We start from the raw sequence: 14,245 nt of genomic DNA on the forward strand, positions 1-14,245 counted from the left end.
TCCCAACCCCACATCCCCAAGTCGGAAAGTCAAGTGTTCCTGCTCCACTCCAGGACTTGGCTGATATTTCACTGCAGTACTGATAGAGGGGAAAAAGCATTCATATAAGGTACCTTTCATGACTATTGAACATCTCAAAGTGCTTTATAGTTAAATAAATTCTTTTGCAGAGTAGCCACTGCAAAAGCCAGTTTGTGTTCAGCAAGATTTCACAAATTGCAATGCAATAATGGCCAGATAATCATTTTTTTGTGAGCTGGATTGAGGGATAAATATTGGCCAGGACACTGGGTATAACTCTCTTGCTCTTCTTCGAAATAGTGCTGTGGGATCTTTTACGGACACCTGAGAGAGTAGACGGGTCCTGGGTTTAATGCCTCAGCTGAAAGACAGTACCTCCGGCAGTGCAGCACTCCCTCAGTACAGCACTGCACTTGATTTTGTGCTTGTGTCTTGTGCTGCACTAATAGTGGTGTTGTCTTTCAGGTGAAATGCTGAATCAATGCTTTTCGAGATAGATGTTAAAGATCCAAACATACAGTTTGGAGAGTGGCTGGGGAGTTCTCTGTGGGGTGCTGGCCAACATTGCTTATTTATCTCATTGCTGTTTAAGAGACCGTGCTGTGCACAATTTGGCAGTTACATTTCCTAGATCATAGCAATGCCTACACTTACGAGACTGTGTACACTTAATGACTACACTTACAGTAAGGGGAGATGGAGGAGTAGTGGTAGTGTCACTGGACTAGTAATGCAGAGGCCCAGGCTAATGCTCTGGGGACAGAGGCTCCCATCCCACCATGGTACCTGGTGGAATTTTAAAACTCAATAAATAAAAATCTGTAATAGGAAAGTAGTCGTGGCCATGGTAACAAATATTGTTTTAAAATCCCATCTGGTTTACTCATGTCCTTTAGGGAAGGGAATCTGCTGTCCTTAACTGGCCTGGCCTACATGTGACTCCAGACCCACAGCAATGTGGTTGACTCTTGACTGCCCACTGAAAAGCCACTCAATTCAGTTCTAGGGCAAATAGGGATGCACAACAATTGCAGGTCTTGCCAGTGACACCCATGTCCCATGAAAGAATAAATGGAATTAATAAAGCTACAACCAATCACCTATTTTGGAAAAGTACTTTGGGATGTTCTGAGAAGTTGAAAGGAGCTGTATAAATGCTAGTCTTTCTCTGCAGTTTACAAATACTATATTACATCACTTGGTAGATTCTTTAAAAAAAATGATCACCCAATGGAGATTCATTTTTCCTGTTCGCTGATTTAAATCTCCCTTTTTGTTGAATGGAGTGCAGGAAGAGCGAGGCCTGGGAATATTAGTGCACAAATCACTGATGGTGGGAAGGCAGATTGAGAAAGCATTTAAACACGTGATCCTGGGCTTTATAAATGGAAACAGAGTACAAAAGCAAGGAGGTTATGGTGAATCTTTATAAAACACTGGTTTGGCCGCAACTGAGGTATTGTGTCTAATTCTGAGCACCACACTTTAGGAAGGATGTGAAGTCTTCAGGGAGGGCTTAGGAAAGATTTGTGAGAATGGTTACAGGGACGAGGCACTTAAGATACGTGGGTAGATTGGGAAAGGTGGGGTTATTCTTAGAGAAGTGAAGGTTGTTGGTGGGAGGTTTGAGAGCGGTGTTCAAAATCATGAAGTCTGTAGACAGGGCAAGTAGCGAGAAACTGCTCCAATTGATGGAAGGATTGAGAACCAGAGGCAGGATTTTCGGGTCGTCGGGCGGGTGCGGTGGGTGGGCCCAGGAGCAGCCAGGAAACAGGCCGCCACCCACAATTGGCCCCCAGAGAAGCTCAGCGCTGCAAGAGAGCACAAGAGCGCGAGAGAGAGCGCGAGAGAGAGCGCGCGAGAGCGAGAGGGCGTGAGAGCGAGAGAGAGCACGAGAGCGAGAGAGAGCACGAGAGCGTGAGAGCGTGTGAGAGCGAGAGAGAGCGAGGAGGTGGAAGGAGGGTGAGCACTGGAGTCAGTGGAATGAAAGCTCTCTGAAGGCAGAGAGCTGCCTGAGGGAGCTGAAGAATTTTAAATCCGAAAGGAAACATTTTGAAATTCCAAAAAAAAACTTTCCACCCGTAAGAGTCACTCACCTAAACATATTGATGATAAAAATTGTGCCCAAACATTTTTATTATTTTTAAATTAATATCGGAAACCTCATCCCGCCCTTGGATGAGGTTTCCTCAAAAATTCAAAGGCCGTCTGGCCGGTTCGCCAACCGTAACGTTGGATGGGCAGCGAAAAATACAGGTCAGTTCCTACATTGAAGGCCTTAATAGGCCTCTTAATTGTCAGCGGGCACACTGCCAACTCTTGCACACGCCCGCCGACTGAAATACTGCTCGCTATTTTACACCCGATCGGGTCAGGCGGGCGGGATGTAAAATCCTGCCCCAGAGGACACCGATTTATGGTGACTGGCAAAAGAAGCAAAGGCGACAGGGGGAAGAGCTTCCTTTACACAGCGATGCTTACCATCTGGGATGCGCTGCCCGAGAGTGTGCTGGAGGCAGATTCAATTGTGGCTTTCGCAAGAGAATTAGATTACCACCTGAAAGGGCAAAAAGGATGCAGAGATACAGAGAAAGGGCGGGAGGGTCGGTGGGGGGGTGGGTGAGGGGAGTGCAACTAGCAGAGAGCTGGCACAGAAACGATGGGCCAAATGGCCTCCATCTGTGCTGTAACTATTCTATGATTCTATTTACCCGAATGATCTATTGACCTGCGCACCTTGAAATAATACAGTGGGATCATCTCACCTATCTATATATCATTTAATATATTGTATACTATTGTGGGGAGAGGCCAGTTAGTTTAGATGGCTAGTATGTGGTCCAGAATTAATGATAACAGCGCAGGTTCGATTCCTGTTCTGGCTGAGGTGGACTTAGGGCCTGCCTTCTTGCCTGCTCCATGTTAGCTGTGGAGTAGTGCCCTTAAGCTATATAATCAACCGTCTCTCTCTAATCGAGATGCCTATGGCCCTTTGTGGACTATGGCTCATTACCTCCCTACCTATATGATTTTACATATATGCACTTAATACTTTGTATACGATTATGGGACCAACTTATCTATCTGTACACCAGTTAGTACTTTAGCGTCACGCCCTTATTTTCGGTAATCATGCTCAGAGGGGTAATATATCCAAGAGGCCAGGTGAGGGTAAAGATTAAAGTTTGTGACTCTCTGGGATCCATGAATTTGACACTTCATGAGGAGATGGGTCCCTCCCTTCCCGCCCCTATGTGGTACAATCCGAGGCTTATCAACCAGGAAGCATCTGCTTCCGGCCTGCAAATCACAACAAAGGGCCATGCTCTGTATCCTGTGGAAACCATTCATGGGGATCATTCTGGGGGGGAAGAGTCAGTACTCAGTTCGGCCGATGAGAGACTGTGCTGCTTTCGTGAGGCTGGCCTCGCAGCAGGAGCCCTGTCACCACCCTTGGAATAACTGACAGGGAGAAGTCATTCGACAGGAAAACAAATGACGCTCAGTGACGTCCAGCACCGTGAGAGACCCACGGCCCTGACGGAAGGGTGACATCAGCCCTTGAGGGGTTAGAATCCCAGAAAGGAGGGATTTCAGCATTTTCACGGCACACGATCCAGCAGGCAAACAGGCCATTCAGCCCAACCTGTCCATGCTGGCTCGAGCCTCCTCCCATCTTTCCTCACCTATCTCTAATAGCATAGGCCTCTATTCCCTTCTCTCTCATGTCCACTCGTCCTTGACATGGAGCCAATACTATTCACATCAACCGCTCTCTGTGCTCCACATTCTCTCGTTCTTTGGGTGAAGAAGTTCCTTCTGAATTGCCCACTGGGTTTCTTACATGGACGGCCTCTAGTTACACCCTTCCGCAGGAGAGGAAACATTGGCCGGGATTTTCCAGCCCCCCCCAACCACACCCCCACGCCGACAGGATCTTCCGGTCCCGCCGACGCGAATGGGGGTTTCAATGGCTCGCCATCCCCACCGCAGGGAGGGGGTTGTGAAATTCCGGCTGCTGTCTCTGTATCCACTCTATCAAAATCTGTCACAACTTTAAAGACCTGTACTAGGTCACCCCTCAGCCTTCTTTCTTTCAAGCCCGTTCATTCCCTCCCGTATGTGCGCCCACACATTTCTGCTATCGTCCTTGTAATTCTGCCCTGCACCCTCTCCAGCTTCTCTGGATCTCGTAAGATCAGAAGAAATAGGAGCAGGGGTCGGCCATTCGGCCCATCTAGCCTGCTTCTCCGTTCCAAATGATCAAGGGTGTGGTCTTTAATCCACTTTCCTGTCTGACCCCTATAACCCTCGGCTCCCTTGTATATCAAAAAATATGAATAGCTCAACCTTGAATATAATCAATGACCCAGCCTCAACTGCTGTCTGGGGTGGGGATTCCAAAGCCTAATGACCCTCTGAGAGAAGAAATTCCTCCTCACCTCCATCTTAAATGGGAGAAACAATTTCTTCTTCATAAAACCATGTTGACCCGCCTGATGGTATTTTGATTTTCTAAATGCCCTGCTCCTTCCTACCTGCTTAGTAATGGGTGCCAGCATTTTTCCAATGATAGATCTCTTCATAATATGGTGAACAGGGCTGTACACAGTACTCCAGGTGCAGTCTGACCAAGTTTCGACACAAGTCTAACATACCTTCTTTACTTCTCAATTCTATCCCTCGAGGTGTCAACCCTAATTCTTGGTTTGTTTTTTTTTTTAAATGGGCTTGTCGCTACTTTAAGTCATTTGTGTGTGTGTACGCTTAGCTTTTCAGAGGCCTTGTGGTGCGGTGGGTAGTATCCCTGCCTCTGAGCTGCTAAGCCCTCAGTTCAAGTCCCACCTCAGGACTCAATGGCCAAGGAAGGTGTGTTCATAATACAGCCAAACAGGTTGATTATCATAATAAAAAAGCAAAAATACTGTGGATGCTGAAAACCTGAAATAAAAACAGAATTGGCTGGGGGGGGAAAACTCAGCAGGTCTAGCAGCATCTGCGGAGAGAGAGAAACAAGGTTAGCATTTTAAGTCTAAATGACTCTTCTTCATTTCAACCTGAAAGTCCTTCCAACACATACCAATGGCAAGAGCAGGAGGGGTTCCTAATTCACCATGTGATGGAAAGAAAGTTGCAGCCTCTACCATCACTATCCATACAATGTGCATGTCTCCACCCTGAGTGAGCTTTCACACAACACCACCACTCCCAGGTCCCTTTGCTACCCCAGTTAGATTTTATTTTCTGAGTAGCATGTAACCTCCTATTTTCCTTGCCAAAACGTAACACCTCACATTTATCTATGTTGAAACTCTTTTTGCCAATTAAGCGCCTGTTCAGCAAGTTTGTTCATATTGTCTTGTAATTGGTTGCAGTGCTCTTCAGTATTGACTATCACACCCAATTTAATATCAAGCTCACTGTGTCTCCCGCCAACACAATATGGCCGTTTGTGCATGCGCACTGGTCTGCACAGACGCTACTCTGCTGCGCCCAAAACATGGGTTTTGTAGGCAGGAAATGTATACAGGTCTTAATGTCTTAATTCTTAAATGTTTTACAACTACAGAGGAATGGCAGAAAAATGATCAAATAATTGCATTTCCACTAACAATGTTCAAGCAGCACGAGCGGACCAGCTCCCCCTCCTAATATTTTAATTACATTGAATAATTGTCAAAGAGCCATCATTAACAATTCACAAAAGAGACAAGAAGAATATTGCTGATGCTGCAACTCAGGAACAGAAAGCTCTGGAGGTATTCAACTCAATCTTGCCTGAGTGTCTCAAGATTGTCTGTTCCTCAGTTTGCTACTTTAGGGACTTGAGAATCCTTGAATGAGAATCTTAAAATCAGCTTGGATCAGCTTAAGTTTACAGAGGGTAGAATGTGTAATGCTGGGCAAGGGTCTGTTGGAATAGTCGAGTCTAGAGATTAAATGGCATGAATGAGGGTTTGAGCAGCAGATGAGTTGAGGCAGGGCCACAGTCAGGCGATGTTACATAGGTGGAAATAAGTGGTCTTCGTGATGCCGCAAATATGTGGTCGGAAGCTCATCTCGGGATCAAAAACGAGCCTTATGCCCTTTGACCTTCCCCAGTCAGATCAGACCTGAGGAGACTAGATGCAGCTAGATGGAGCCTGAGAAATGAAAGGCAAGGCTGGATGCCTGAAAAGATGTCTTGGGATTGGAAGCATTCTGGCTTCTGAGTTTGGACAGCAACCCTACTGCTATTGGCCATCACTGCTGCTCCAGTCTGCAGCCATTGGCCGTCACTGACACCCCAGCCTGCAGCCATTGGCCATCACCAAATCCCCGGCCTGCAGCCATTGGCCATCACGAAATCCCCAGCCTGCAGCCATTGTGGCAATCACTGCCTTTCTGGGCTGCCGCCTTTGGCCGTCACTGCCTCCCTGGCACACAGTCGTTGTCCCTCACCGTATCCACGGCCTTCAACCATCAGCTGTCACTAACTCTCTGACCTGTAGCCACTGACAATCACCACCTCTCTGACCTGCAACCACTGACCATCACCACCTCTCCAGCCTACACGCCCCTGGATTTTATGCTCAAGTTTCTGAGGTGATACTTAATCCATACTTTCAGACTCATTGGTGCAGTATTCAATGGTTCAATTATTCTGTGTTTGATTATGTATGTCTGCTGACTATGTTCACTGCGCTTGATTGGTCAAGCCTGAGTGTGGACTCAGAGTAAAGTAAATAGACACACAGAAGTTACTAGAAACTGAGCTAAAAGCATGGGTGTAAACATCTTAAGCATTGTATAAAACTCTGCGTAAAGTCCCTGCATGCTTAGAAGCTAGTGTCATCTCTGCATTGCTTTGATGATAATCAAATGTATAAAATGTACAACAAAATTGGCAACAAGGATGGTTGACAAATATTTACCAGCTCCAGCAGCATTTCTTCCTTCGATGGGAGATCCATCCATGCCATGGGACCAATAGATTTCAGGGTTCAATGCCTACTCGCTCGTTGAGATGGAGACTCTAAATGTAGCACTTATTCGCAGGAAGGCGATACTTATACATTGTCTCAGAGCAGAGGGCTAGGGAATGTTCGAGCAGCTCACAGAAGGGATGTCTCCTTTTGATATGTCAGTAAGCGTTCTTGAAAAATATTTTGGGCCAAAGAAAATTGTGATGGTGGAACAACATTAGTTCCACCAAGATGCCGGGGAAATGGTGAACCCATTCAACAATACGTGGCAGCACTGTGACAATTGGCTTCTACATGTTAATTTGGCACACTAGCCAATGAGCTAATTTGTGACCAATTAATTGAAAAGACTTCAATTTCACAAATTGGGGAACATCTCCTCTTGGAGAATGATGATTTAACCTTGGGGAAAAAAAACACAACCTTGGCAGTCCAAATTGAATCTGCCATGTTATATTCGAAGAGGTTACACCAGAAATGCACACTCAAAATCAGGGTTGCAGACACAGTTTGCCCAACCAGCTTATGTGCAAAAGATGTGGTCAAAGAGGCATCAGCAGGCTCATCATCATGTGTCCCATCGTGGTCAGCTACTTTCAAAACCATGCCTAAATCGTGGAAGTGCTCATCAATGCACAACTACGACCAGCTTGAGGGAAAAATTGTAGCACATGTTTAAAGTGGAATCATTTTACAAGGAAGTGCAGGTCCTCAAAGAAGAGGACTTCATTGGTTCGACACATGGAAGAGTCTCTTCCTGAGAGTGAGGCACATCATGTATATGCCATCACGAATGGTAAAGCACTAGCCCACTTTCAGGAGTGCTCAGTTGAGATCACGGACATTTTGGTGTTGTTTCTCGATGTTGGCGATGTTGGTGCAAAAGTACCTATTGTGAGTGATAAACTCTACCATCGGTATTTTTTGCAATTTTCTCTCCCTCCTGCGATGGAAACCCTTCAAGATTGCAACAACTCTATTAATCCAGTTTTGGGAATGATCACAATTCCAGGTGTTATGAGGCAGCAGGCGGTGTGTGCCAGGCAGATCAAGCCCACGAAGGAAACTTGATCACCCAGTCACAATGATTTTGCAATTTGTGTTTTATATCGAGAAGCATGCCCTGAATTCAGAAGTAATGAGTCCACCAAGACTCTAGAGATTTTTAGAAAACTAAATTAAACATTTATTAACAAAAGAAAAGATTTTAAGCACATACATAGGTGTACAAATTACTACTATAATAACTCCTAAAACCCCTAATTAATCTGGCTTCCAGTTACACCCCTGTTAAGGCAACAGTAAAAATACAAACATATTTTAAAAGGATCCAGGCAAATCACCACAATACCCTGGACAGTAGAATTCAAAGTGGTTTTTCCCAGCTTCGGTTTCTGTAGACAGCAGCTTAATGCACAACTACTGAAAGTTTTTCACACTTCTGGCAGATCTTACAATGCCTTCCCCTCTGACACATAGCCTCTTCTCCTTTATAAATTCCATTGTTCCCATATGTCTTTGGAACTTTACCTTTTTCATAATATAAATCATTGCATGGTGCTAATATTATCAGTAAACTTTGGGAAAAATAAGCACACTGCTTGGCCTAGCTCCTCAGGCTAGGTGTAACATCGTACCATGTCTTTGAAATTCAAACTACCCTGATTTATCTAAAAATGCAAATTCTCTCACTTCACCTTCTAAAACTTCAGCCGTGTTTATGTATTTAGCACTTCAAACCTAGCTTCCTTTTGATAAGTCAAAGCCTCCAGACTAGCTGTCTCCAATTCAATTAAATCCCCCTCCCACACACATACACACACACACACACACACACGTACATATACACACAGAGAAACTATTTAAACCCCACTATTACAATAAGTCACAATAATATTATGAGAATTATTATATTTTCATGACAAGTGGTGTAGTGGTAACGTCACTAGACTGGTAATCCAGAGGCCCAAAGCTAGTGCTCTTGGGCCACAGGTTCAAATCTCACCACTGCAGCTGGTGAAATTTAAATTCAATTAATAAATCTAGAATTAAAAGCTAGTATCAGTAATGGTGACCGTGAAACTGTTGTCAATTGTCCTGAAGATTTCTTTCCTGAATCAGTTTCTCGTTGAGTGGTTTTCATAGCCTTTACAGTTGTCGTAAGGGTCACAGCCCAGGTATCAGCAGTCACCAGAAGCTGCTATCCCACTCCACCCATGTGTTTTCCTTCCAAGGAGAGGATAAGGGAATACATACATGTCCACAACATCCTCCAAGTGAGCTGAGAACACTGTTGGAGGTCGAAGCCTTGGGTGATAGTCATTTGGAGTGAAAGAGCAGGTAGGGGTTGGATGGAAACTGTAAACAGTACAGGAGGTTTACAGGCATTGGTACTGTAATGTAAATACTTCAGCAAAAGAATGTAACAGTTTTGAGATTATACTTCTGGGGAGATGTAGAGTAATGAGCGAATGGTCATTATTAATGAGACCATGATGTTAAGGATGATGTAAGTGTGACATCAAAGTCAGGTGATTAAGCGGCTCCAAGAGAGTAAGACACAGAATAGTTTGTGTCCCAGGAAACATGTGCTTACCCTGCAGTCTTTCTTTATAAATAGTTTCAAGAAAAACTATATACCAACTATCTCAAGTCAATCATAGAATAAGCAAAGGCTCATCAAGGTATGGGAAGACAACAAGACATGGGACAGAATTTTTCCGTCGGCGAGCAGGGGGCGGGGCCTGCTCGCTGCTGCGTAAAATGATGTGGGGTGGGACCCCCGAAGTCATCCCGCCCCATTTAAATTTTCAGGAAGGCGGGGGCGCAGCAAAATCAGCTGCGCGCCCACCGACCTGTCAATGGCCAATTGAGGCCATTGACAGGATCATTTAACCAATTAAAGGGCCTGCCCGTCCAACCTTAGGGTTGGCGGGTCGGCCAGGAGCCCCGGCGGGGAATAGAAAAAACATGAAACCTCATCCAGCGGTGGGATGAAGTTTCATGTAGGGTTTTAAAAATTGTAATAAAATTGTTATTGAAATTATGAACATGCCCCAACTCATGTGACATTGTCACATGAGGGGACATGTAAGGGATTTTTCTTTCCTCTATTTTTAATATTTTTAAAAGTCGAGGCGATCTCCCTGAGGCTGCACTTAGACTCAGGGAGATGTGTGCTCTTTCGTGCGCATGCGCGAAAGAGCGCACTCTCGCTTTTAGGGAATCCACCCCCCCCCACCCACACAGGAAGCACATAGCGCTTCCTGCCGGACGTCACGCTGGGCGGGCCTTAATTGGCCCGCCCACGTAAAGTGGCGGTGTGGCCTGCTTCGCTAGCGGGGATCAGCTCCCCACCCACCGGAGATTGGGTCGGCCGACAGGCAGAAAATTGTACCCATGGTAACAGATTGAAATAAGATTGCAACAGGAAAACTTCTTCCAAAATTTCCGGTAAGTTAAAAGAGTTCCTAGGAAGCTATGGAATTCACCAGCATCTGACATCACAATTGTCAGGAAGATGTAATAATTTCCATAATGTTATTAGAATTTATAATAAAGTAGCATAATAGTAGGATGTATCTATGTTTGTGTGTGTGAGACTTAATTGAATTAGAGGATGTTTTGATGTAAGAAGGGAAGTTAGGTTTGATAATTAGATAAACATGGGGAAGTTTTAGAATGTGAAATGTAAAGGGAACATTTACATTTTTAAACAAACTATAGTGGCTTGAATTCAAAGGAGTGGGTGTAATGTGTACCTAGCCGGCAGAAGTAGTAAGAAATAATGCGTTTATTTATTTTTCCCAAAGATTACTGGTGAAATTGGTACAATGATAGATTTTTTATTAGTAGAGAGGGGTAAAGTTCAAAAGACCTAGTGAAACAATGGAAATTTGCATTCAAAGAGAAAATATGTATAAAGGAGAGAAGGCTATTTGTAAGGGAGGCAGCTTTAAAATTCAACAAGTGTGAAAAGCCTGAAGCCTGTATGTACCAAACTATCGCCTCCAGGGACTGAAGTTAAGAGAACTCACTTTGAATCTCGGTATCGTTTAGTTTGCCAGGGCCTTTTAAAACCTATGTGTCTTACTGTTGCCTTAGCGAAAGTGTAACTGGGAGTTAAATCAATTGGGGGATTTAGAAGTTATAATGGTAGTAATTTGTAGACATACCTATGTTCTTACAATCTTTTCTTTTATTAATAAATGTTTAATTTAGTTTTATAAAAAACTTCTTAAGACTCAGTGATCTTATTACTGAATCAAAGCCCGCATCTCGAAACATACAAATTGAAAATTAGTTGTAACAGTTGTTTCAAGTTTCCCTCTGGGATTTGAATAGCTCAGCATTTACCATCTGCTGTGTCAACACAATACAACCCACAGTCAAATGGTGGCATCAAATCATTCAACAGGGTGATAAAGGGCAGCCAGAGAGCTAGTATGTCACAGGGGGAAACATTTGAACAATCTATTCATTTTCTACTCCACACATATTGATCTACTCTATCCTCTCTGACCGGAAAGACACCAGCTGAACTGGTGGTCATAACTTTTGCATGCCGCTAACCTTTTTTAAGCTGTCACCATTATCCAACGGGAATGTCAAAACAAAAGCAGAAAAAATCACAGTGACAAGGCAAAACAAAAGTATACTTAGAAAAGCGAACAGGCACCAGGGAACCATGATTTGGAGTTGGAGATTGGCTTTGCATCAAACAGCCAAATAGCAACAGCAAACTTGCACCATCTCTGTCAAGACCAAAGCAGAACAAGCAATTGCTGGTGCCAATACTTACCTGTTGGATGACAACACAAAGTGGAATGCAAAATGCCTGATAGTGAGCAGACCAGGATTTTTTGAGGACAGTGATTATGAGGATGTATTTGATTTCCTGACAAGTGACTCTGATGTTGATCATTCACCTCAAGCTGATCACGCGGAATCACAGCCTCAAATTCATGGATCTCAATGCAGACATCAGAGACCTATGTATTTCAAAGACTATTTCTATGCTTAGAGAAAATGGACATATCAAACTCTATAAGAGACTTCATGTACATATGTTAGTTGTTTAGGATGGTTTAATTTAAAGATGTTTAGTTACCAGAGGGAAAAGATGTCGTGTTCAATGGTTCAATTGTTCTGTGTTCGATTCTGTGTGTTTGTTGACTGATCTATGTTCACTATGTTTGATTGGTTAAAGCCTGGGTATGGACTCAGTAAAGTAAAGAGACATACAGAAGCTACAAGAAGCATGGGAGTAGACATTTTAAAGCATTGTGTAGAACTGTAAATAAAGCTCCTGCACTAGTATCGTCTTTGAACTGCGTTAAAGCAAATCAGCTAAATAAAAGATACGAAAATTGGTGTGTGTTACCACTGAGGGGCAGCTGACATTTGTTGACATTGCAATGATTTGTGTTTCTTGCAGCATCTTGAAATTTCTCCTCCCACCCACAAACCCCCCTCCCCACAAAAAGATGGAGATATGTTCCCCTTTTAAGATACCCAATTGTCTGCTTGCATAGTGGTGGGTTTTGAGCCATATTCCCCCACGAACTCTTGCTTTTTAACCCCTGACCCCGATTTCATACCCGTTGATGTCGCTGAGGCACGTCCCATGTGCGCACGGATTACTTTTGCACTCGTCTACTCTGGAAACGCACTGCGGGTCATAATATCCATCTGGACAGATGCAGGTGAATCCATTCACCCCATCCTCACAGGTGCCGCCATTGTGACAAGGGCTGGAGACACACTCATCGATGTCAACATCACACCGAAAGCCTGTAATCAAGATAATAAAACATAAAATAAATTAACCTTTGTTTGTGTCACCCGAGTGTAGCACCTTTAACATAATGAAACGTCCCAAGGTACTTTACCGAGCTTTGTGAACTTATAATAAAACTTGTAACAGCTGTGTCATGTTTGATTCAGCAATCTTTCTCAAGGGCAGAACCCATATTTTTCACAATAGCGTTCTGAAGCATTAATTAGCCATTCAAAGGAAGGATAATTACACTCCACTGCAAACATTGTGGGTCGCTGGGAGGCTTTTCCAGCATGTTAAGATCCAGGTCTCATCCACGGGCATGGCCGGAGGCTACGCTAAGGCAGATATAAAGGAAACTCCTGCTCCGATTGTCATGTTGTTATAATGGTATAAACACCAATCGCTCATAAGGGATTGTGTAAACATGTTGTGCGTCCACTTATTTAGGCTAGGCACATGAGAACATGTATACAAAGGTATGAAGTTTGAAGACATCAGAGTTGTAGGTGCTGTGTTCTGCTCTCAGACAAAAGTGAAACTGAGGCTGGATCTCATGACGCATTTCCCTTCTGGTGATGTCACGCTGCTATCCCTTCAAGTTCTCAATGTGGCCATTTTGATCGACAGCTAATGATCAATGAGCTAAGGTATCTCACAGACATAAGATGGAGTGGTTTAAAAAAGACCTCTCTCTCGCTCCCTCTTTCTTTATGTCTCTCTCTTTCTCTCTCTCTCTCACCCAGAGACAGAGCATTCTCTGTTTTCTCAGCAGCAACATGATGCTATCTGGAGTCTAAGGGTAGAAACACGTGTCAGGTAATGATGGAAGACAGGCAGCATTGGATAGTCTTCCTGTCCTGTGCAGGGACATTGGCTGCGGTGGATCTGAGTATTAGATGCTGCGTATTGTGGGAGACAATTTACACCACCTTCCGAATTGAATATCTAGGCCCAAAAGTCTGAATCAGCCCAGTTTTGAAAGGCTTGAGACAGCAATGGTAAAGCCATGTTGAGATACTTAGTGCATTAGCACACAGAAAATTGCAGCTATGAGGAAAAATTGGATAGTCTGTTGCTGTTCCCCTTAGAACTGAGGATGATGAGGGTTTGTACAAAATTGTGAGGAGCCTGGATGGGATGGGCCTATTCCTTTAACAGAGAGGTGAGTGACTAGGGGGCATAGATTCAAAGGGATTGGTAGAAAGGTTAGAGAGGAGATGGGGAAAGATTTTTTCACCCAGAGGGTTGTGGGGGTCTGGGAATCACTGCCTGAAAGGGTAGTAAGGCAGACACCCTCTGGATATGCGCCTCAAGTGCCATAACCTGCAGGGCTACGGACCAAATGATGGAAAGTGGGTTTAGGCAGGGTGGCTTGTTTATCGGCTATCACATACATGATGGACCAAGTGGCCTCTCTGTGCCCTAAATCTTCTATGATTCGATGATTATCATTTTTTATAACCGAGGAGCAGAGGGA

General features: G+C 44.1%; 1 protein-coding gene across 1 annotated transcript in view; it reads right to left on the bottom strand.

Moving 5' to 3' along the window:
- LOC144695527 (uncharacterized) overlaps positions 1–14,245 on the bottom strand; it is a 137,662-nt gene that overhangs the window by 48,325 nt on the left and 75,092 nt on the right. Inside the window, exon 13 of the mRNA XM_078566404.1 lies at positions 12,587–12,779. Coding sequence (XP_078422530.1) covers positions 12,587–12,779 — 193 coding nt within the window. The remainder of the gene's footprint in view (positions 1–12,586; positions 12,780–14,245) is intronic.

The sequence above is a fragment of the Cetorhinus maximus genome, chromosome 21, assembly GCF_964194155.1.
Source record: "Cetorhinus maximus chromosome 21, sCetMax3.hap1.1, whole genome shotgun sequence".
Classification (NCBI taxonomy): domain Eukaryota; kingdom Metazoa; phylum Chordata; class Chondrichthyes; order Lamniformes; family Cetorhinidae; genus Cetorhinus; species Cetorhinus maximus.